This window comes from Thunnus albacares, chromosome 8, assembly GCF_914725855.1.
Source record: "Thunnus albacares chromosome 8, fThuAlb1.1, whole genome shotgun sequence".
Taxonomy (NCBI): domain Eukaryota; kingdom Metazoa; phylum Chordata; class Actinopteri; order Scombriformes; family Scombridae; genus Thunnus; species Thunnus albacares.
This window is the reverse complement of record NC_058113.1, coordinates 14432413-14456064: the sequence shown is the minus strand read 5'-3', so window position 1 is coordinate 14456064 and position 23652 is coordinate 14432413. Positions and strand designations below refer to the sequence as shown.

The window sequence follows — 23652 nt, the reverse complement described above, 5'->3', positions numbered from 1 at the left end:
GGCAGACGAGGAAGAGTTGACTAGCAGTTGACAGAAAGCCACACAAATATCTGTCTTAACACAAACACCTACACACTCACACACATCTGTGTTTCCAAAATAACATTATCAGCATTGGCTAGCTGACTAACCCTGACATCACCCCATGGGAGTGCTGACCTGTCTGTTGGGTGTGTTGCAACTGCTGCGATGCTCTACGTGGCGCCTGCAGTATGATGATCTTTAATTTTCCTCCCTTCCTCCGGATTATACTTCTTCCTTTTTTTACTCGCACATCATGACTTCACTTCATTCTCCATTCCTCTTTCCTCTCGTCTTCCTTCTCCATTCTATTAAAAACATTTACTGTCTTAATGGTCATTTATCATCATCTTGACTTCCTCCATTAGTCATATAAGACGTGTATGATAAGTATTACTTCATAAAAGCAGATGGGAGTAACCATGTAAAGCACTGTTAAAAACTTTATTGATGACATTACAAGACAAAATGTGCCGGGACTCAGGAACAGAATGCGGGCAGAAGTTATAATACAAATATCAACCAAAACAATAAAAAAGCAGATAAATACAAACTTTTTAAGATGAGGTTCTTTTGGATAATACTGGAAAATGACAGAAACATGGGGGGAGTTATACAACTCCACACTTTTTCAACACAATTTATCATTCATTAGCTTATTGTTGTCACTTGTTTGAATTGTTTAACTAACAGCCAACATTAATGATACCTCTCTCTCTCTCTCCCACGGGTGAATAATTGACGGTGAGACTGATTTTTGAGACTTTCTTATACTTTCTTTAATTTCTACACTTTAACAGACCTACAAATTACATTCCTATTGTCATCCTTTCTGCAGCACATGATATTAAGGCATTAAGACAAATACAATACCTGAGAAACCTCTCTATCTTATGTTCAAATCTCATTTTCTTGGTCTTGTTCCAGACAGTAAACCAGCATTTGAAAATCTTTGTTTTGCTTAAAAAAAAAAAAAATGCAATGTCTCCCTCGTTCTCAGCATATGTTCTCTTCCGAATACCATTAAATTATTATGTAAAATGATTTTTTAAAAAGATGATAAAATCATCTATTATGTTGCTTTTGGATTTTAATAAACCTTCACATGCCCTGTCTTTGGTCCTGACTGGAGCCCTGAGCTACAACATCTATTAGATCTTCATTTAAAACATGATTAATTCAATTGTAAAATGTATTCATGTTATAATACAATACTTTATCCTCTCTCACTTCTTCTCTCAATTCTCTCATCGATTCTGGGTCAATTCACATTTAAATTGGAAAGAGATACTGAAATAAACATTTTAAACTCATTCCAATCTCAAGTATTTTTAAACAAGTTTGATTTGACAGTGTGTTTTGGAATTAACCAGTGCAACGGAGGGTCACAGTGATAATCCTCTCCTCCAGTCCACTGGAGGCTCAGCATCCCATGTGGTACCTGGCTACCTGGGCAGCATGTCCTGCAGGTCTGCCACGACGTAGGCAACCACAGCCCACAACGCCGAGCACAGGTCCATGTCTTGAGGGTCCTGAACGTCCATGGTGTCACCTTCACTGTGGTGGAACCAAAAATATCGACTGTCGGCCACATGTAGGCTAGCACCTGGATGAGAGACGGTGAGAAAGACAAACACACAAACTTTACATATTGAAGAGTCAATAGTTCACACAATCCTGGACTGAAAGTAATAAAATTCCACATCTGAAAAGAGACACCATCATCAATCCAGTTTAATCCCCCCGGACATTTCTGTGGAAGGAGAACGTAGCTTAACTCATTAAAGCTGCAGACCCAGTCCCACCCTAGCATGTGGAGAACAACCAAAAACTCAAACACTGAGTGAAGTGCTTAATTTGTGTTTTGATAAAACAAATTCCACTTTTTACTGTGGTGCCATTTCTGTCCTTTCTGTTTCAATTTGCTTATTTACTTTTTTTGTTTATTAACTGAGACAGAAAATGAATCACCAACAATTCTGATCATTCTCTTGTTCCATCTCCTCAGATGTGAGGATTTGCTGCTTTTATCTGTTTTATATCATTTTGAATTGAATATCTTTGAGTTTAGTACAAAACAACTAGTTTGAAGATATCAAACTAGTTAGGAAATTGTGATGGGCATTTTTCACAACTTCCTGACATTTTATAGACAAAACCATTAATCATTTAATTGGAAAAACAGCAACATCAGGCTTGTATTTATGTCACAGGAGTGTTAGTTAGTTAGTGTTAGTTTCTAAGCAAAATTTTACACTTAATCTACTTTACTGGAAGTTCTTTGCCTTTTCTAGAGAAATTCAATTGTACATTGGATCTGGTGAGCTTAGCGAGAGTTTTTCCAATATAGCCCCCCCACCCTTTTCTTCCTCTTTGGTTTCCTGCTCATGTGTGTGAAGGACAATGAAAATGTGGGAAAAGCTTGTAAGTAGACCTAGACTGTGAATTGCTAGTCAAACTACTATTTCTATGTCATAATAACTGAACAAGATCTCACAAGAATCAAACAAAAAAAAATTTGAAAAATTAAAAAAAAATTGAAAGTAAATAAAAATAAATTGAATCCCAAAAAATACCCCAAAGGCTAAACTTACAACAACTAAAACAATTCAGAACCGAAACTGAAAAATTCAGAACTGAAACTGCAAGTGACCACAAAAGAGAAATCCTGATCAGTGAAAGAAAAGTGAGAATATTTCTAATCAAATGTAGCGCTCTTGAGTTTTGCTTTTGAGGTAATATTCTGGGTTTCAGTTTATTTTTTATCCACTTTCACTTTATTTGTTTTTTTGTTTGATTCTTGGGAGATTTTGTTCAATTATTATAACACAAATTTAATCCCATATATAAACTGGTTTGCCAACCACCAACTATCTAAAGTAATCATGATGATGATGACAGTTTTAACACCATTACTGCGGGGCGAAAAGTTAAAAATGTCACTCTGTGTACAGATTTGTGTTCTTCATCTTGCAATAGACAGGATATAGTAAATGAAATAGTCCATTCAAAGGGGAACAAAAGAGGTGTACATCTAAATAAAGATATTACTTGTAAGTTGTCTTATAACCTCTTTTCATGACACAACAATCATAAATGACAGTGAGTCACATCTTAAATCTTTTGATTTTATGAGGGCAGCCTCTTGTGTAATCGACTTATTTTCAACCATCAAGCTCTACTTACTGCCGCTAATAACCTAGTATCCTCAAGCAAGTAATCTATTTGAATGAGTTAATGTATTTTTGTTACTAAATGATAGATATATTAATACTAAAGAGGGAAATCAGGAAGCTCAACGTTTGAAAAATGTATTTACTAGTGGGTTAGGGTGTCTATAGGTGGCGGTAATGCGCCCTAACGCTGGTTACCACCTGTTATCAAACCAAAAGAAGAAGAAGGTGTTGAAGTTTGTTTTTAGCTTTGCTAACTATTCCTGTAAACTGTTCTAAAGTCAAATATGGGTCGCAAATGCGCCTATCCCGAGTGCAAAAGCACAGATGGCCTGCACTCTCTGCCGTCCGACAGAGAGGTGGCTCACTGCTGGCTACAGGCTTTGGGACGGGCTGACATACCCAGCGCCTCTGTTTACGTGTGCAATCTACACTTTACGCGAGAGTGCTTCTCCAACTACGGAGAGGTGGAAATGGGTTTCAAGAAGCAGCTTCTCCTAAAGCCTGATGCTGTCCCTACCCCTGCAAAAGTAGTGACGCCGGTGAGTAAAGCTTCCCACCCAGAAAATGTGAAATACTATTAAAAAAAAAAAAAAAACACAAGATGCAAACAGCAAAATTGTTGCTCAAGGAAAGATCGACTCCGACTGTGCGAGACCCATCTGTAAAACGGGAAACTTGTAACAAGTAGCTAAGTGTACTGTAACTATTTCCAAATATACAGATCTCAGTGGAGTAGCTGTGCCAGCTCAGATGTACACATCCTTCTTTTACTACTTCTTGCTTCTTCCTCCTGCCTCCTCTTCCTGTAACAATATTGTGGCTATGGAGTGTTTGTCTCCACACGGACGTTTTAGAGTGAAACACTTGGGAAGAATAGCTGGCTGAAGTGTTCGTTATGCCATGCGTGTGAAGCTGTGATGGATTTAGAGGGACCATGTTATGAAAATCTCACCTTTTCAGTGCTTGTGCGTATATATTGGGGTCTCTGATGTGTCTACTACCGCACGAACTGTGGAATAAGACCACCCAGCCGGTTTGTTGTGAGCTGACTTGGTGTGAACTCGCGTGATTCAACAAGCCATTCAGATTTGATGCCCCCTCCTACGTCAATTGGAGCGTCATTTTAATGGTAACCTACCTGCATTTGTTATTTTCGAAGTGACCGAACTGTTAGCAAACACAGCATGTCTAAGCTAAGAGCTAAACACGCAAAATGCGCTGTTGTGGACTGTAAGGACCAGCACAAATCACTCCATCAGCCCCCAGCAGCAGAGGACAGAAGAGCTGAGTGGTTTGACTTTATTTTCAATGGTGATGTCCCGGCTAAAGTTAGCAAACACCTTTACGTTTGTGCTAACCACTTTGCATCAGACTGTTTTACCAACCTCGGTCCATATCGAGCAGGACTTGCTGCCAAACTATTTTTAAAAGAGGGATCAACACCAACAGTCCGTGATCACACTACAAAAGAGGGAGATGTAAGTATTTAAAAAAGTAAATGTGTTGTGTGTTTCTTTTGCTGTTTAGCACTATCTAGCGCTTGATAGGATGCAGTGGAGGAGGATGCAGTCGCTGATTTGAGAGAAACTGAACGTTAAGGCTCATTTGAAGCCAACTAAATATCGACAGTAGTAGGTTTGATGCCAGCTACAAAAGACAAACATATGCACCGCCACACTTTTGGTTCTCACAATGCTTTCCAAATATATTTGGACTAATTTTACTATCTAAAATGATATTGTTACATTGCTGCTGTTTGTAAGTAAAGCCTACCACAGCTGAAGCAACATTACCGTGCCATTACATTAACAGTAATGCCAGATCTCGAGAGAGAAACAAACAATTAGGTCTATGGAAACAAACCCAAAAGAAGTGACTTGCTACTGAAGTTTCAGATAGATTGTTGCGCTATCTGTAACATCATCCCCATAAATCTATTGAATCCAGACACTCAGAGGGAACACACAAAGAAAGTGCTGGTAACATACAACAAGCTGTAATAATAGTACTGTTGCGTGGTGCTTGTTTCCACACTGACTTTTTAGAGTGAGACACTTGGGAAGAGTAGCTGGCTAGAGTGTTCGTTATGCCATGTATGTGAGGCTGTGATGGATTTAATAAATAGTGTAAACAGCAGAAAATGCTTTAATCGTCTATTCTGGATAGTGTAGAGACAGGGCAGAATGAAACACTTCCCTTCAGCGTGTTACTGCCCTCCCCAGGACAAAAATATACACGTCCATCTATTCCCATCTTCAGATACATTCCTGTTGACTGAGAGAAACCGAACAGCTTTTACTTGTTCCCCTTTAGTTGTCGTAAAGGAAAAATTAATCCCTCAAACTGACACTACGTTAAACGATGCTTCCCTGTGTATGTTGCTTTTCCTGAAGTTTAAAAGAACATGATGATCAGTCTCAGAGATACTGTATTCACAAAACTTGCATGTTTTCATTCATCCCTCAGTGCTCCAGCCTCAGTTCAAGCCACAGATTAGTATGGTAATATTCTTTTTTTTCCTTCTTATTGTTAACAAATCTGATGAAAAGCCAAAACCAATAATGAACTGATCCTCCTATTGTCATTCATCTGTGCGATAGAGCTCCATTATTGTTTAAAACACATCAGCTCCTTCATTACCATGAAAATGAGCACTGTAGTTTATTTTGAGTCGATCCCACATACACTTTCCTGCTGCTGTAAATACTCACTAGCACACCAAATGCCTGCCTAAAAATAATTCCCCACAGTTGCACAGTTTACCCCTGTTTGGGTACGTCTGTTAAAACCTACAGTGCCTGCCGCTTCCTCCACATCTTCAGTTGAAGCAACTAAATACAGACTGTCAGTTTGCTTTGACCTTTTCATGGGATTTGTTGACAACAAAAATAAAGAACATCGCAGTTACTACATAGTTATTTAAGAAAGCTTGGACACAACAGTAATGTCTCCCTCTCATCTCATTTTCCTACTTCTTTTGCCTTTTCCCTTTCAATACCCACTTTCAATTTAAGCAGTTGAATTACACTCTTCTAAAAAAAATCCATTAACATCTATTGCTAATTTTTATAAAGCTGACTTCAAAGAACATCCACTTTACCCATTTCTTTCAACACATAGCCTAAAATAAACCCTAGGAGAGTCTCACCTCACAGCCCAACCTCCCAACTCTTAACAAAACACTCAATGCGTGATGTAGAAGATTGTCAAGCTCTTCATGTTCCACTTATCAAAGCAGCAGCTCAGTCAGAACAAATAAGGAAATTGCCTGGTGGGTATCCATCACAATGCTCACAGAATTACTAATAATGACACATGTAAGAAGAACCCTGTGTCTGCCGTGATGTTCCTCAACAACTGACTCATCCACACTGTCAGTCTACGACTCTTGAAATGAAGCACATCTGAAATGGTCTTCGATGATCAGCTGCCAGCTTCACTAGCGGTTCTTATGATCAAACAGACTTGACACAATTGACTTCAGGTGACAAATGAATGTTCGCTGTGCATATATACTGAGGTATTAACAGGTGTCACAATTTGAGGTTTGTTTTTGCTCAAAACAAAGCAACAGCAGCTATGCAGTTTTTTGGCTCATGATTCATGATGGAAGCTTTAAGTGTCATTTTTCCCTGCATTTAGGGCAACAAAGGCAGCATTTGTCAAATCTTTCCTGCTGTGAGACACGTGGGCTCCCAGACTGACCCCCCAGAGAGAAAATCAGTCAGCACGCAGCTATCAATGAAAACTCTGCAGAATCACTTCCGAAGTACAGGTTTGTAGTCCCACACATCATCAAGTTATATATGAAAATCAGCTGTTTTTGCTTCCATTTTCTTAAATATTAAGTGTGCTCATGCATGTTGCTGTGAATCAGACACCACTGACAGGATGACTGATTTCTATGTGTGCATTGAAGCTACCCAGGTGAAAGCGCCCAGCAGAGACTGTGGTGTCTGCACCCTGACCTTCCCGTTGGACAGTCCGTTACTGTTCCTACAACCAACAATAGTAGAGAGACCATCCAAGAGAGCTCGACTCAGCATTAAAGATGAGGAGGAAAGCCCTGCAGAATGCAGTTTATCTGTGGTGGTTCAGGAACCAGAAGATACAACATGACCCTGCGGACCCTGTCACTGTCATGGGTTGTACTGTAACACTGTCACAGCAGCTGTATCTTTTCTTTTGTTGTTGTTGTTACCTTTTCGAAAACTTCTTCACTGAGAGAAGTTGGTGAATGGACCAATTAAGAATCCTAAAAAATAGGATTGTGGTGTAAAACAAGCGTCATGGAACGATGTTACCAGTCACAGTGCACCGAGGCACCAAATTGTTTACAGAGTGAAACGGGCTTATCAGTAACCTCTGTCTAACTGAACTATTGCTAAGTTTTAATGGTTTCCATTTACTCCCTCTGATACACATGGCAGTACACATGTTCTTAATATCCTTCAAAAACCAGAACCCAGAAAGTACTGCAAACGGTCTCTGTCTAGACAGCTACCCTCTAAAGTGTCCTTGAGCAAAGCACCAAACCCTCAGCTGCTCTTCTAAACTGTTCAATAACAGAAGACTGTCTGTGAACATCTTCAGGCAACTAAATAATCTGTTGGGTCATTGCTTTAGAAAGGGAATGTGCTTGTGGTCTGCCTGGCTGAAGGTTCAAATGTTATTGTTGTTTTTGTTCTCAGTTCCTCTTCTACAAGTTACACCACAATGTATTTCTGTGTATAATGTAATTTCACTTTTATCAACACAAGAGAGAGGAGGAGAAGATATTTGAAACACTATCAAAAATCCACAAAAATCTAACCAAACTATGTAGAGTTTTTTGTACAGTTTCTAGCCATTACTGCTAAACAAGTGTTGCTAATTTTACAATTAACCAGTGGAACAGGTGAAAACACCAGTGGATTGTTTTTGGCATCGAGCTAGTTTATATACAGTATTTCATGTCAAAAATGAAGAAATAATAACTAATAGTGAAACATTTCCACACAGATTTCTACATGGCTTTTGTGTGAAGGTGTCAGATGTCAGATTGTTGACCATAGAGAAGGCCTGAATGAAAACTGTAATTTCATAGTTGACTGTTAAAATGTCAGCAGCCTTTTTAAGACTGGATCCTGCTATGTGGGTTGTGTTATTCAACTAGCAATGTACAGAGGTAATTTTCTTCTTTCTTTCTTTTTTTTTTTTTTTTTTAGGGAAAGTTTAAAAACACATATACAGATTCAGTAGATGTGTTGTAATAAAACACTTGTGTTTTTCTGATTATGCCCATTTATTTATATTTTATTCCTTATTTAGTCAGTTTTTAGTATTAAGTGTTAGAGACCTACAGGTGGGTGACAAATTGAAGGAAAAAGCAACATAAAGTGTCTTAGTAAGGTGTTGGCCACCATTTGCCGCCAGAACAGCTTCAATATGCCTCAGAATTGAATCTACAAGTCTCTGAACTCTACTGGAGGGATGAACACCATTCTTCCAAAAGATATTCCCTCATTTAGTGTTTTAATGATGGTGGTGGAGAGCGCTGTCTAACACATCAGTCCAAAATCTCCCACAGGTGTTCGATTGGGTTGAGATCTGGTGACTGTGAAGGCCATACTATATGATTCACATAATTTTCATACTCTTCAAACCATTCAGTGACCCCTCGTGCCCTATGGATGGGGGGCATTGTCATACTGGAAGAGATCACTCCCATCAGGATAGAAATGTTTCATCAGAGGATAAAAGTGATCACTCAGAACAACTTTGTATTGATTTGCAGTGAGCCTTCCCTCTAAGGAGGTAAGTGGACCCAAACCATGTACCATACCATTTCGTCGCACTGCATTTGGGCAGTCAGCTTTCTCTTTGAAAGCCACGACTCAGTGGAATACCCTACCTGATGATATGAAGAACTGTAGTTCAACCAATACATTCAAGGCCAAATTAAAAAATCTACTTAAGACCAATCAACTGTGTGACCACTGAGTCTAAACTCCATCTATGATCTTCTTATTAGCACAGGTAGTCTTGCTTTTAATTTGACAAGTTTACATTATTAATTTCTAATTGACATTGTGGGTGTATGTGATGTGCTGTCGTGTGTAGCTTTGTATTTTGTATGGTGTGTTCTGTGTGTTGTTTTTTTTGCTTTGTACTGTTTGTTGTTGTGCTGTTGTATGTTTTGATTGTGGGGGACTACAGATGCAAATTAGCTTTGAGCTAGCTCCGGTGCTGTGCATCTTTAATGTTTAAAACTGCACACTGTCTCAATCAATAAATCAAATCAAAATGCCCCCCACAGCATAACAGTCGCTGGACTCCCTCATTGTAGAGATCAAGTATTCAGACCTGCACTGATTTTTTCCTTTCATTTGTTATTCACCAATGTGTATGCACGCGCTACACGGTGACGTAATGACCCTTCCACCCCAAGGAACCTGTTATTATTATATTTATAGGTTCCTTGTTCCACCCCCGGAAATAAACCCGGAAGCTAGAAACTTTTTTTGGTGTATGCCATGGATGGCGTATGCAGGCGAGCAATTTTTATTGGACCGAATAGGCGCCATTTTCGGTCCGTTCGGCAGCTCTTAGGAAGCCGTTCAGTATGACTCCCAGAAAGTGCTTTTTCGGCTGTGAAGGAGAGGAGAAGAAGTTAAACTTGTTTGCCTTCCCTAAAGACGAAAGCACCAGGCAAAAGTGGATACAATTTCTATTTTCGGGCAAAAAACAGCCATATGCATACGTGTTTGTGTGTTCACGCCACTTCACTGAGGACTGTTTCCTCAACAGAGCCCAGTATGAAGCAGGATTTTCTGCTAGGCTGGTGCTAAAAGACGGATCTGTTCCGTCTATAAAGGGCCGTGTCGAGGAGTCCGAAGCGCAAGCTGTAAGTAACATTATATCACTGAAATGTTACTCTCGTATTGACAATCGGACCAAATGGCCTATGAATTCAGTTTCAGTGCAGATAACAGGCCTATACAAGGTAGCTAAAGTTTTTTTAGGGAGCTAACGGTGATTTGCACATAACAATACCTACACCAAGCAGTCAGATATATGCTCTTAGTTCAACCATATCCGCTGCAAATCGTCGCATATTTTCACAACAGCCGAGGATTAATATGAACACACCCCCCCGCCCAAGTAGAAGTAAACCAGGTAACTGCGTTAACTTGCTAACATGGAGCATTTGGGGAGGGTGAGGAAAGACGGCTAGAATAAAAGACTTTGTATATTTCATTGTCTGCACTGTTTTTCATTAAGGAATGACAGGATTTAAAATATTAGCCTGTTCTTTAGTTAACTATGCTGCAAAAATGCTCTGCAACTAATGATGCAGGGCAGTAACCTTCTTTGATCTATTAACACCGTTGTTTCCCGTGGACCAGCTAGTTGTTCATAGCAAACATCATTATTCCTGAAGACTATAGTTATTCTTTTCATTGTCTTTTTTCCCAATTAGAGTACGTCACAACAGACCTCTACAACCCACAGTACACCACAATACAGACACAAGGGATGCCAGACTGACCCTGAACCTACAGTCTCTGTTTCAACGCAGTTCTGCCCTCTGATGTTATCTGTTGGCACACAGATGTACTACTCTCCCTCCACAAAATCTGCTGCCACACAGCTGTCCTACGGCACACTGAAACAGCACGTGAGAAGCAAAGGTGTGTATGTAATAAAGACAAAACATGGGTGTTATTTACTGCTGGAGTTAGAAAAAAAGGTCATATTAGTTTATAAACTAGAAAAAAGATAATATTAGTTTATAAACTAGAAACATAAAGTCATATTGGCGTGCATCATAGTATCATAAACTAAAAACTATATTTGTTTCTAATCAGATGCACAGGTTACAGTTTCCTGCAGGAGTGTTGGGTTACCCTTTGACTTTGTTATGATGTAAGAGCGGAAAATATCTATATATTTTTATCCTTTTAGTCACAGGTGCCCAGGCAACGGTGTCAGCACCGAAACTACTTCCAGCTCTGTTAATGTTGTGGATGTACTGCAGGGTGTAGGGATTTAAACAGTTAAGCTCTAGGCCTGGATGGTGTACCACCCATGTAGGAGGGGCTGGAATCTGTTTCATTCATCTTACAACCTAATAAGGAAAATAACACTGATTTACAAGTAATACTGTTTTATACTGAAGCAAATAATAATTCAGGGCAACATCACTGCACAGGACAGATATTGATCCAGGAAGCAACACTGTTACTGTATACAACAAAGAAATCTGTCCTCTAATCTGCTGGACTCTCTTTATATTGCTGCACTCTACAGTCAGGAATCCAAACACATTTGATTTTTAACAGGGAACATGTGTTAGTAGCTAAATTTGAATCAGGATAATTTTGGCAGTATTTCCCAACACAAGCAACATTAGTCTAATTCTTAGCTACTTAGATTTAAAAAAAAAAAAAAAAAAAAAAAGACTCCAGCTTGAATACGTAGGGCTGAACCGACACCATTGTTACTGTAGCAACAGTAACAATGTTGCTACAACAATGTTTTTAGCATTTCAGGAAGCCTTAGGAGCTGAACTCCAGTAATATGTAGTAGTATTTTTTAAACATTTTTTTTAGTAGTAGAAGTAGTATTTTTTTATTCAGTCATCACAAACAATACAATAAGTATAAACAGTCTACACAACATAGACAAAGTCAACAGTCTATGTATTACGTAATGACTGAAAAGGTGAAAGCAGAAGCACATTGCTTATATCCGCATATTCTACTTTCTTATCAATTTAAGCTACCCTCCAATGGTAATGGTAAGGGGCGTGACATTTCCCGAAATGCTCTAGGCAGCTGACCAGTCACAACAGAGTGAGTCTTTTAGAAGGCGAGCCAGGAGCCAAAAAAGCCCGTTTCAGGCTGAGTGAGACAGAGGGGCTGCATCCATGACTTGTAAAGTAACTAGGAACTTTTTGACCATAAAAACATGCAAACATTTGTAAATAGACCACAAAAATGAAAATATTAAACTGGGAAAGGGGCATAATATGAATGCTTTAAAAACAAGATGCAACTGGCATCTAAGCAGAGTGAAAGTGCTGATGTGCATGAGATAAATTACTATGAGCAGCTTACAAGATAAACAAGATGTACATTGGTGAAGTGATGCAGTATGTTATATATCAATTCATATTTAAATAAAGCTGTTATTATTGTTATTGTCATATTATTATTGTTGCTGCTCAGTTAACTTAATTGTGTACTCATTCATTTTGCTAAATCAGACACCAATGACAGGATTACTGATTTCTGTGTATGTACATTGAAGCTACCCAGGTGAGAGAGCCCAGAATGAGAAACTGCGGTGTTGGGACCCTCACCTTCCCTTTGGACAGTCCGTTATTGTTCCTACAACCAACAATAGTGGACAGACCAGCCAAGAGACCTCGACTCAGCCTGACAGACGAGGAAGAAGGACCCTCGGAGTGCAGCTTGTCTGTGTTGGTTCAGGAACCAAAGGACTCAACATGACCATGTGGACAGTGTTGTAATTCTTTTCTTTTTGGAAACTCCAGCATGGAGAAGAGTTAGCGAATGAAAGATTATTGAAAGGAACAATTCATGCTGGAAATGTGGATTATGGTGTTAAGTAGTGTCATGAAGTGATGTCAACCATTATCAAGTTGTGTAATGGGCTTAACAGTAGCCTCTGTTAAACTGAACTGGTGCTAGTTGCTACTAATTTGGGCTTATCACATTACACACATTACAGTGCAGATGTTCTTAATTTAATATACACACTAAAAGGCCTTGGAAGACAGAGAAGAAAGCTTTAAAAACATCCCTGAATACCAGCTGCAGATGCAAACAAAGGATGCTTTTAAGCAGGGTTATTTCTGGTCAGCTGGCCTAGTTGTATTATTAAATGAAATGTTTAAAATATAAGTTTTTGAGTCTTTTTTCAGTTCCTCTTCTAAAGGCTACCACAGTGTCTTTCTGTGTATGTTACAATTTCACTTCCACAGAAACTAGACAAAGGCAGACAGAAAATCCAGACCACTAAATCCCCTTGAAAGCCACAAAGATTGACACAGACTGTCATATGAATCTATTCAAAGCAGCACTGTTTAGGGTTTAATCTATTTTCATAATAAACAATTCAGAAAGATAAAAATTCTTGAAAATCAAACCAATTGGTATCATCCAGTTTCTTGATTACCGCTCAAATGGGGGATTTCATATCTCACTGGTTCAGTTTTGTGTGTTCCAATACAATACAATTTAATTCTATTGATTATATTCTGTTAAATCTTACATCATTCTTCATTCTGTAATTAGTTTTTGTGTTTATAGGCTTGTAGTGTATACTGACCATTCAAGGTGGAAAAAAATAGTCAGCAGTCTCATGGGAAGATGTCGTCTGGCTCAGAGGTTCTTCTTGAAAATTCTCTAATTCCCTACCCACACTTTAAATACCTTGCAGATTCAAGTGAAATTTTTCGGGAATCCAAGAATATATACCCCCTACTTCCCCATGGTGTACCATAGTTCATCAATGAGGATGTGATTCTGTGTGCACAGCATTTTCAGGAAAAGTTCAAACTGGTTCCACAGAAATTGGGATGAGTTACTTTCTATTTAGTTTTTTTTCTATGTTTATGACAGACATAAAATTGTTAAATCAGACATAGCACATTTTCTTAAACTGTTATAGTATGAATTTTCACTGTGCCCTACAGTGAAAGCTAGTTGCAGAAAGACAGATAGACATTTAAAAACTGACCTGGTACTCCTGCCTGCATCCAAGGTGAGATATCTGTCCCTTCTCCATGTATCTCCAGTTTGGTTGTATTAATGGGAGCCAACAGTTTGACCACTTCTTCCATCACCTGTTGACACAGACGCTCACCAGTAAACTGCTTCTCAGCTCATCACACAGTCTGTAATGCCCCAAGGGCTTTTCAAACATAGTTAAACATTATTTAAATTAAAAAATGAATTGTCAGATTTGTACATTAAACAACCATTGTAATTTAAAAGATAGACACCAGACAGAACAGCAAGATTGGAGTTTAAATTTTACCTTTAAATTCTTGGATACAAAGTAAAGAAAACAAATTCAGTTGTATGCAATTAATATGCGAAACTTGATATATAATTTCAAGTTGAGAAAAATGTCCACAGTAGACTTTCTGTGACCATATTGTGAGGGATTACAGTGTCACATTCACACAAAAGATGGTTCTCTGTTAAGCATGGTTTTGCTGCTCTGGTTCCTCCTGTGATTTTAATGCACACTCTACACTGAGGTTAAGTGGAAGAAGTTCAATGTTGTCTGAAGGTGAGGTGTAACTGTGATAGAGTAAAACACACATTCAAAGGACTGGATACTCATTCACACTAAAAAGCAGGGAAGTAAAATGTTCCCCACGTTGCAGAATCTGTGCTCTGCAGAATCCAGTCTGTTTAACATGTATAAAACATAATGATTGTGTGACAGTGTCGTGTTTACAATCCTACCTTTCGTGCTGCATCACTGCCTGTAAACTGCAGAGCCATCGGGCTGAATGTCCCCAAATCAGACTCCATGACCAGGTCATAGTTGGACATGTTCACCTGAGTAGGAGAGGAAGTAGACACAGGAAAGAGGCAGAGCGCATAGAAGAGGTGAAGAGAGAGTATGGATGTGATTAAACCCGAAAAGAGTTGATCCAAGCTTCAGTCAACAGAGCCACTCAGTCTTCATAAGAGGCCTCAGAAGGTGACATTAAGTGACATTAAGCACAGATACTTTCAAATTAAAACACACACTCAGGAAAATGAATGTTTGCCAACATATGCAAAGGCTCATGCTATTCCCTCATATACTTCCTCCTCTGCTCAGGTGCCTCAACCAACCACTAGGAGTTGCTAGTGCAGCTGCCTTAGCTGATTGAGGCAATTAACATTCTTACACAGATCTGGACAGCTTGCTGGGGTGTTACAGTACTTAGGTAAAAAATAGACCTTTTACCTTTGTTTTAAGAGTGTACATTACTATGGGTCAATTCCTGATAGGCAGCAAAGGCTCAAAATATGGAAACTCTATAAGACTGTAGATTATTGTTTTAGATCTTTTGCCCAGAGAAAAACCTGGTAGCTAGCCAAGGCCTGTCCAGCACAGTGAAAGTACATTTCTGCACTCCTACACGCTATACTTTGTTAAAAATGTTGGAAATCATAGCTGACTCTCTCTGCTCCTCACTAGCAGGAACAATATTTGCTTTTTGTGTGTCTCCTATTTCATACTGCAGCAGTAACAGTAGTAGTACCTTGTGTAGATTATAGTACTGCTGTGCTCCAACTCCACCCTGCTCTTCAGCTGTCCACAGCACTGTACGCAGGGTTCTCCTTGGACGCAAACCTAAAAACACACATAGACACAAATGAACACACACAGCAATACAGATGCAAATATGTACAGAAGGAGACAGATAACATCCCCAGTTACATGATGCAAATATATATGCCATGTATATTTCTTTAGAACTTATAATACACTGAAGATTACTGTATAACTGGCTAAAACTTTTCATCACTAGGCATTGTACTCTTGGTTGAATAAGCTTGTTTGATTATAGGCTTATTCAGTTCTTTTGTCCATAAAAATACTGCACTGTATATCTGAGTCTGTTCCCTAATTATGCGTGCTCTTGTTCCTCTACAGACAAGTTGGGGGAAATGAAGGTTTACAGTCTGAGAGATTGTTTTGTCATTTTCACCAAAGTTTGGAACTGGTTAGATTGATGGAGCTTTGCTATATTTTCATGGAGCTTTACCATATTTTACTTGTTGTACTTGTGAAGCCTGGTCTCTTGTTTAAAAAGAAAACTGTTGACTGTTCTGCTCCGTAGGGCAAGCTGATTACATATTAGTAAATCATTTACTCATCTTTGTTTACAAGCTTGTATAAGCTTATTGCAGTTTTATTTGCTTTTTTGCATTTTCACAGTATGTAAATATTTCTATGGAAGTTCCTCTGTGTGTCTCCATGTACAGTATGTGTGTGTTTCTATATGCTATATATCTGTAGAGGGTGTGTGTCTCTGGGTTACCTAGATCTTTGATGAGTGACAGGGCCTCCCAGGAAATCATGGCTCCACCCCCATCATCCATGGCACCCTGGCCCACATCCCAACTGTCCAAATGACCGCTCAGTAAGACGATCTATCAGATCGGACAGATATACAAGAGAGAGAGATACAATCATAGACAAGAGAGGCTGAAAGTATGGAGTGAAACAGTTTTTCTAGGTGTGTATTCATGGCAACTTTGAATCGGACAAATGTAAGAACAACAGAATAGATAGAACGTTATCGGACCCATATTCTTTCTACATTTTATTAAAACACACATAAACACATAACACACACACACACGATAGCCAGATATGCCTCAAATTTGAGTCTTTTATAATAAAAATGCTTTTTATCAGCAAAGAGAGACAAACAGACTCATAAAAAAAGGAAAAGCAAAGACACAAGCACACAGTTCAGAGTGATATGTCCATTTCCAGGAATTTCAAGGGGTGGGATTCCCGTCATTGGGATGCTCCTGTGCTGACCTGATGTTCAAGGTTACAAAACATGCAAGCCCAGTCTGGACAATGACCCAGAGGCTACGCATTCCATTAAAATCAAACCCAGTGTTTCCTCCACTACATAACAGAAATACATAAAAGAAAACATTTAAAAATGCATTTATTCCTGCTCAAAGCTGAATGTGCCACCAGTTTACTTAAAATTAGTTAAATACTGTTAAAGTAAGGTGTCCATATGAACATTGAAACAGGTTATGCAATTATTCTTCCTGTTCATACTGGCTATTAAAAATCCCTCCGTAATGCGTTTTCAATGTAAGTGATGTATTTAAAAAGTTTAAATATGTAGCCTACAGTTGAATGCTTTTAGTATTAGCTAAGAATACATCAGTAGGGAATATAAATCATACATACACATTAAGTACACACAGACTTGCTGCTGTGTGCAAGATTTGTGAATCACTGGAGTGGTTGTTGCCACACCAGAACCGTCTTCCTCTAAATCCATAACCTCGAACATGTACGTATTCCATGTAAGGCTTTATATCCAAGGTTGCAGCATGCATCAGGGATTTTACAATCCAGTTTCTGAGTTTGGAGTTTGCTCGAAAACACACTGCACTTGTAATAATTCAGTCAACCACTATTGTTGAAAGGTCAGGACATTCATATCTAATTATTTAAGCCTAAAATGAATGATTTTTCCATCGTATTGTGATTGCTAAGTTGGTTAAGATCCTTCTGTCCCTGTTGACTTTATAATGACACACTTTGTTCCTCTTACTATTGAGGGACACAGATAACTGACAGTTAGTCTACAGTATGGCTGCTTTGCTTTTTACAATGTGTTGACAGTGGAGACATCTAAATACTTTGTGCTTAACGTAGTTCAAATCACAAGAGACCAACAGTATAATAAGGATGTTTAGATGTGGTTTGGTGACATGTAGTTTAGATGGGAAACACAAACCTTTTTTTTCAACAAATACAGACAAACAGTTATAATCAGCACTCATCGAAATCACAGTATGACAAAATCATTTATATTTTAGGCATGAGCATAAACAGAAAGCCTACACATCAGGACATTTTAGACTTTGCAAAGTTAACATTTTCATTTAGAGGATAGAAGATGTAAAAGTTGAGTAAGTGGAAAAAATCTTAGCAACTCATCCCACTGGTTCTCAAAGGCTTAACTGTGGAAATGACTCACTAAACCTCAAATGTACATCTTTCTATGAACGTGCACACACCCACACACACACACACTTTAACCACAATTGCTGCTACTGCCAGCCGGAGCACTAAGTCACAGAGCCAGAGATGATGTCAACCATGCCATGTGTTTAATTTCCTTTTTCTATAATGAGGGACTGAGAGTTGGTTCCCAGATAAGAATAGTAACAGCTTACATCAGCGATGTTCCTCTAATCCAAGTCTCCTGACAAATTCTTCAGTTAGCTCTACTTAAAAAATCACAAATTAAACCCGAGGGAGCAGCTTTTAAGAACAGACTTGACTAGAATTACACGGATTGGAAAGACATAATGACATTATGACCTGTTTTATGTTCTTTGTTACAAATCAAAGTCAGGAATTTTTTGGCCATCTTGAACTGTGCTTCCCGGAAGAGATATTTTGTGATTGTTGAATGAGCAGGCCTCCCATTTGCAGGTTCAAGAGGTTGTCAGCGAGTAAAGGCTTACATATATGCAGGTCATAGCCACACTCTTGGGAAATTCCCAGTGCAAAAACTATCCGCCTTCTTCTGTCAACAAGAACTCTTGTGAGACACAATAGGGTCATAAGCTACCCCTGTTTCACATACAATGTACTTACTTCCTTAACAACAACAACAAAAACACCCATGCTCCAGGCAATCTCCACCAACATACACACCATAATCCATAGATCACACTGTGGAAAATTCAAGTGTGATACATAGAAATAGAAAATGTTGATTAAGTTAGGTCAAACTTAACAAGAAGCTTCCCCCCATTTACCTCCCGTGCTACAACTCTGTTACCCCTCATCTATATGTCAGTGCAACACAACTAGGGCTATCCCTGTGAATGTTGATCCCACTCCTCATTCACTTTTATTCAGACAGGCATGATAAAAGTGCGTTGTTTTCCATCAGGGGAGCCATAGTGCCTCCTTTGCACACAGGGTGACGCTGCGTTCATTCGGAGATTGGTGCAGCAGCACCTTATCCGTTAATCAGGTTTAACCTGCTAGACATGTCCTCCTTACCCTGATGTAAACTTACAGTTTACATCTCACTCTATACTTTAGGAGTCTGCTAGTCCTGTGACAGACTAATGACCCATCCAGGGCACACCCCACCTTTAGCCCAGTGTGTGCTGGAATCAGTTAATTTTATCCCAGTTGCAGGACAGTGTCCTTGCTAAGCAACACTGTCTATCCCCTTTGACTCAGGTTTCCTATACAGTAGTTCATACACAGTAGTCTAGTTATTCTCAAAAAAGCAAACACTCAGAATAATTGCAGGTTGCAGTGCTGGAAAATCCGCCCAAAAGTGGACTTAAATTATCTTTCTGTTTGCTTATATTAGCATGTGTTCACAAATCACAACTCTATTAATGCCATAAAAGGACAGGATCATTTCAGCAGGCCTGAGTTGTTTAGACTAGTCAATAGAGAAAAAAATTTAGTGATCTGTGAAAAATGCAGTCAAGTTTGTAATTTATAAATAATAATTACCATAAATAATTCCATATGGTCAGAGTTTGGGAATAGTAAGTCAGTGCAAGGACAATGCTTGTTGAATTTCAAAAGAAGTTAAGAAGTGCTATTTCATGGAATGTAAAAAACTTTAAAATCATAATTTATAAACAGGTGAATGGTTTGTTTACACATTGCTGTGTTTCCAAAGAAACCTACTTTATACTGACAGACTAAAAGTGATTTTTCTCAGTATTTCCAGCTGAGCTGAGCCTCCGTGCCTCTCTGGAAAGATTAGATCACACAGACAGGCAATATAAAGACAGACTAAACCTCTGTGGGAATATCTGCAGTCAGCAAAAAGGGGTTACAACATTCTTTCCTCATGCTACCAAACAGAGGAAAAGACAGGGAGAAAGACTAATTAAGGGAGAGACAAGAACAGTCATAATAATGCCTTTCTTCCAAAAATGAAATTCTAACAGAACGCCCACACAATCACATGGAGGGCCCACCCAAATAGGTTTGCCTCAACATAAAAAGACTGGAAACGAGAGACTGTAGCTTGATGAGAAACATAACAACAATTGAGGCAGACAAGTACCTGCTCAGGGTGCTGCCAGCCTCTTATCTCAGCCACTGTGTTGAAAGAGTCGGCATCCGGCAGAGTCTTGGCCGCCATTGTGAGTCTGACCACGATCTGCTGTCCCCTCTGCGCCATACGCCACATCAACTCAGCATCCTCCACAGTGATACAGGCTGTGGGGATGCGTTTCACTCCATCTTGGTAGTCCTGCCAACCAGTGTGGGGACTAGAGACAAAGAGAGACACACTTTTGTAAATTAAACCTTTACTTGACTAAGAAGTTGGGGATCAAATGTCACTTTACCAGTGATATATTCTCTTCACAGACAGATAAACACCTGTTAATAGAGAAAGGAGTGATGGACCGAATGAGTGAGGCTACAGCTCCCACTTTAGCTGCCTCAGAGGCGCCAAACGCGCGGTAAGCTACCGTCTCCCCGTAGCTGACAAACGGCTGGTTAAAGACCACAATCTTCCCTGCAGCCTCGCTGGCTCTGCGCTTCAGTTCCTCAAAAGACTGAACCACCAACACCTCTGACTCAATACCTAGACAGACAGAGGTGGAGAATGGAAAAACAAATTCATATGTATAAATAAATAAAATAAATACTCATTGTATTATTAAAGAATCTTCCAGTGTCTAGGTGCCTAAAGGTGACTAAAATGAGACATTCATAGGAATCAGAGGAAGTTGTAGGGTTTTATTCAGTATGATCTTTACCTTCAGGTGGTGTCCCTACACTGCTGCCCAGTCCCAGTATAGCCAGACTTTTGGCTCTGGGTACAGTCATTTCTGCGCTTTCCTTCCCTCTCACCCAATGTGGGATTTTGACTGGCTCTGGAGAAGAAACCGCAAGAGGAGATACAAAAAGAAAACTCACTGCTACATTTGATATATCAAAAAGAGATTCTTTGTCACATCCAGGTGAGTCCAATTTAAAAGGGCTTCCTCTCTCATACAACCCACAGTGTTGTTAAAGGCATACTCACCTAGATGTACATCCAAGCCATCCTGTATCATAGCATTGGACATGTATTTGATAGCCATTTCCAAGTTGTGCGAGCCACTGACACGGTTCCCTATGGTGTCGGTGAAGTCAGCTAGCCGTCTGTAAGAGCGGTGCTTGGCGGCTCCAAACACAGCCAGGTCAATGATCTGTTTAGCCACATCACCATAGCCTGCCACCTCTGCAGCCATGTCAGAGGCTCACAGAGAAACAAAAAAAGAAAACTCAGGTTTTATGTCCAAGTCCTCTTGAATATCATTTAAGTAAAGTAGTCACTTAAGTAGATAACTTAATACACCTTACGCAGCTGTCGTATAGGTACATGTAGGTATATACACTGACTGAGCACTTCATTAGGAACACCTGTGCAATCTATTGCAATCCAATACAACAGCCCTGCCATAAATTATACTTTTACAAAGCTTATACATTTTTGGTTTTTGCTGACATTGTCAGAAAGGTGATAATTCTACTTTATGTTTATTACTGAGGTTGTAGTGGGTGGTGGTGGTGTACTGGAGTGCATTATATTGAGAAGTGTTCCTAATATTTTGCCCCCCTCATGTATGTTAATAGTATTGGCCAAAATATTGCTTGGTGAGTGCAGTCACTCCTACTATAACATATACAGTATAATTCTATTTGTACATAAGATATACAAGAAATGTGGAATGAAATAGTACCTAGCAACCTATGTAAGAAAGCATGGAAGCCAAAAGTTTGTACACAGACCTGTCAAAAAAACCTATGCTTGATATGTCAGGGAAGCAATGTTAAAATGATGACTACCCTACACAGCATACATTAGTGGTAATCAGACTGTCCACACTGACTAAGTCTACATTCAGTATCATTTCATGATAAATGGCTGGAATGTGGATACAGTTCAGTATATCTCAAAACAAAGAAGCACAAATGTGTAACAGCTCAGAAAGAATCATTTTCAATTAAGATTTTTCACAACACGAATATAACGTTAATCTGTAAATGACAGAATAATAATTGATCGTTTTTAACAATTAGATTTCTGTGACACTGTTTTTTTATACAATATTTACAGGAATTCAAAGACACTGGCATCCTCATCTAAATATGTGGCAGTGAGAGGGTTTGAGGTACCTTTCCTTGTAGTATCATTGAATGCAGCCCTGGCCCAAGTAGAGTGAGGGTGACATCCACACGGAGATGATAACATGGAGAAAAACAAGAAGGAGAGGAGGATGGGCCGTCTGCCACCCTGAGCCATCTGCAGACAGACATATATCAGTGTGATAGTCTTGTGACTTCATCGCTGCTTGATTAACCTCTAACAGGATAAGTCCTACTAACTATACTAAGCTGTATATCACTGATCCAACACTGCTACAAATTAATACATGAGGGACAAATCACAACTGAATCACTTTTAATTGCAATCCGTCTTATTGAGCGGATTAAAAACTGTAAATCAATTTTATTCCTGTAGCACCACAAACTTAATCCTGTGTATTAGCTACAATTAGTTTTTTAAATAACATTTACGAGGACTTACTGACTAGGACACAAATTATTAGTGTGTCTAAGATTGGGCTATTATTCATACAAATACGCCGCCATTGAGATGAACGTATGTACAAAGACAAACTAACTGAGCTTTATCTTTAATTAAAAACCAAACATTACACTACAGTTAGACAAATTTTAATACAGACGAAGGATGGAGAGTTAACGTTACAGCAGTTTAACAAGTTCAGGGACCGACAATGTTCATAACATTTGACTTAAAAAGCTCCATAAAATAACACAAACCCTTCACGACAGGTTAGTAGCCTTGTTATCGTTGAAGTTACAGGTTTTAAACAGTTTGAAAGTATACAACAGTGAAGCAAGGAAATAAATATTGTTTCCGTCTGCGTCATTCAGCGCGTGCCTAACGACAGCAAGCTTCCGGTCTGAATGTTTTCACAATAAAAGCTGTAGCAGTAACATTTTCCAAAATTAGCAAAAATATCAATTGAAAAATAAAATGATATGCATAAAAAAATCTGCTCCAACTGCAAATGTATCTATGCAACAATTCAAAGATGCAAACACAAATACTAAGCATCTCTGAATATCTCGAAGCTCAAGCTCTATAAATAAAACGTATCATTAGCCTGTTATAAACAACGTTTTATATGGTAAACTTGTACTAATCAATTTTTTAAAAATTACTCACTGTAAAGCACCAGCTGTGGGCTACCTAGTCTATTCAGATTATGCATTTTATTACTATACTACTACTCATTAGTATAGCAAATGATGTTTGTCATACAGGCCAAGATTTATCCAGGCAGTTTAAGGAAAATGATGATAAAAGCCAGCACTTTAACATTGACATTAATCCTTCAATAATTAGGGTTAAAGTTCACACTGACCCTCTATTTAACTGCTGTGGCACAGATAAATAATACTTACCTTCAACTAACCACTTTTCAATACATTCAGCATAAGTTTAAGTGTTTTTGAACAATGTGAATGCAAGAGAATGTTGCCTTTTCATTTCAGGCTTATAACAGATAGAAGAGGATCAATTTATGCTGCAAAGTCAGTCATATCCCCCTAGACTCTACAGGGATACAACTGACTTTGCAGCGTAATTTGCAGCGTGTTG

General features: G+C 38.9%; 3 protein-coding genes across 4 annotated transcripts; 2 read left to right on the top strand and 1 right to left on the bottom strand.

Moving 5' to 3' along the window:
* Nucleotides 1-446: 446 nt before the first annotated feature.
* Nucleotides 447-22935, bottom strand: LOC122987622 (carboxypeptidase Q-like). The gene is made up of 11 exons (XM_044359603.1): nucleotides 22809-22935; nucleotides 22140-22266; nucleotides 21004-21219; nucleotides 20735-20851; nucleotides 20352-20559; nucleotides 20032-20239; nucleotides 16258-16369; nucleotides 15475-15566; nucleotides 14684-14779; nucleotides 13947-14052; nucleotides 447-1627 (listed from the first exon to the last, which is right to left on the bottom strand). Exons 2-11 carry the CDS (start codon nucleotides 22264-22266, stop codon nucleotides 1467-1469), a joined length of 1443 nt encoding a protein of 480 aa, XP_044215538.1. The 5' UTR covers nucleotides 22809-22935; the 3' UTR covers nucleotides 447-1466.
* On the top strand, nucleotides 3330-7988 carry LOC122987625. Of its 2 annotated transcripts, none has more exons than XM_044359607.1 (3): nucleotides 3330-3736; nucleotides 6840-6972; nucleotides 7117-7988. In XM_044359607.1, exons 1-3 carry the CDS (start codon nucleotides 3482-3484, stop codon nucleotides 7314-7316), a joined length of 588 nt encoding a protein of 195 aa, XP_044215542.1. In that variant the 5' UTR covers nucleotides 3330-3481; the 3' UTR covers nucleotides 7317-7988. The 2 variants fall into 2 exon arrangements, with proteins under 2 accessions (XP_044215542.1, XP_044215541.1); XM_044359606.1 differs by lacking the exon at nucleotides 3330-3736 and adding an exon at nucleotides 3780-4675.
* Nucleotides 9671-13108, top strand: LOC122987624. Its single transcript, XM_044359605.1, has 3 exons — nucleotides 9671-10083; nucleotides 10660-10870; nucleotides 12492-13108. Exons 1-3 carry the CDS (start codon nucleotides 9802-9804, stop codon nucleotides 12692-12694), a joined length of 696 nt encoding a protein of 231 aa, XP_044215540.1. The 5' UTR covers nucleotides 9671-9801; the 3' UTR covers nucleotides 12695-13108.
* Nucleotides 22936-23652: the final 717 nt, after the last annotated feature.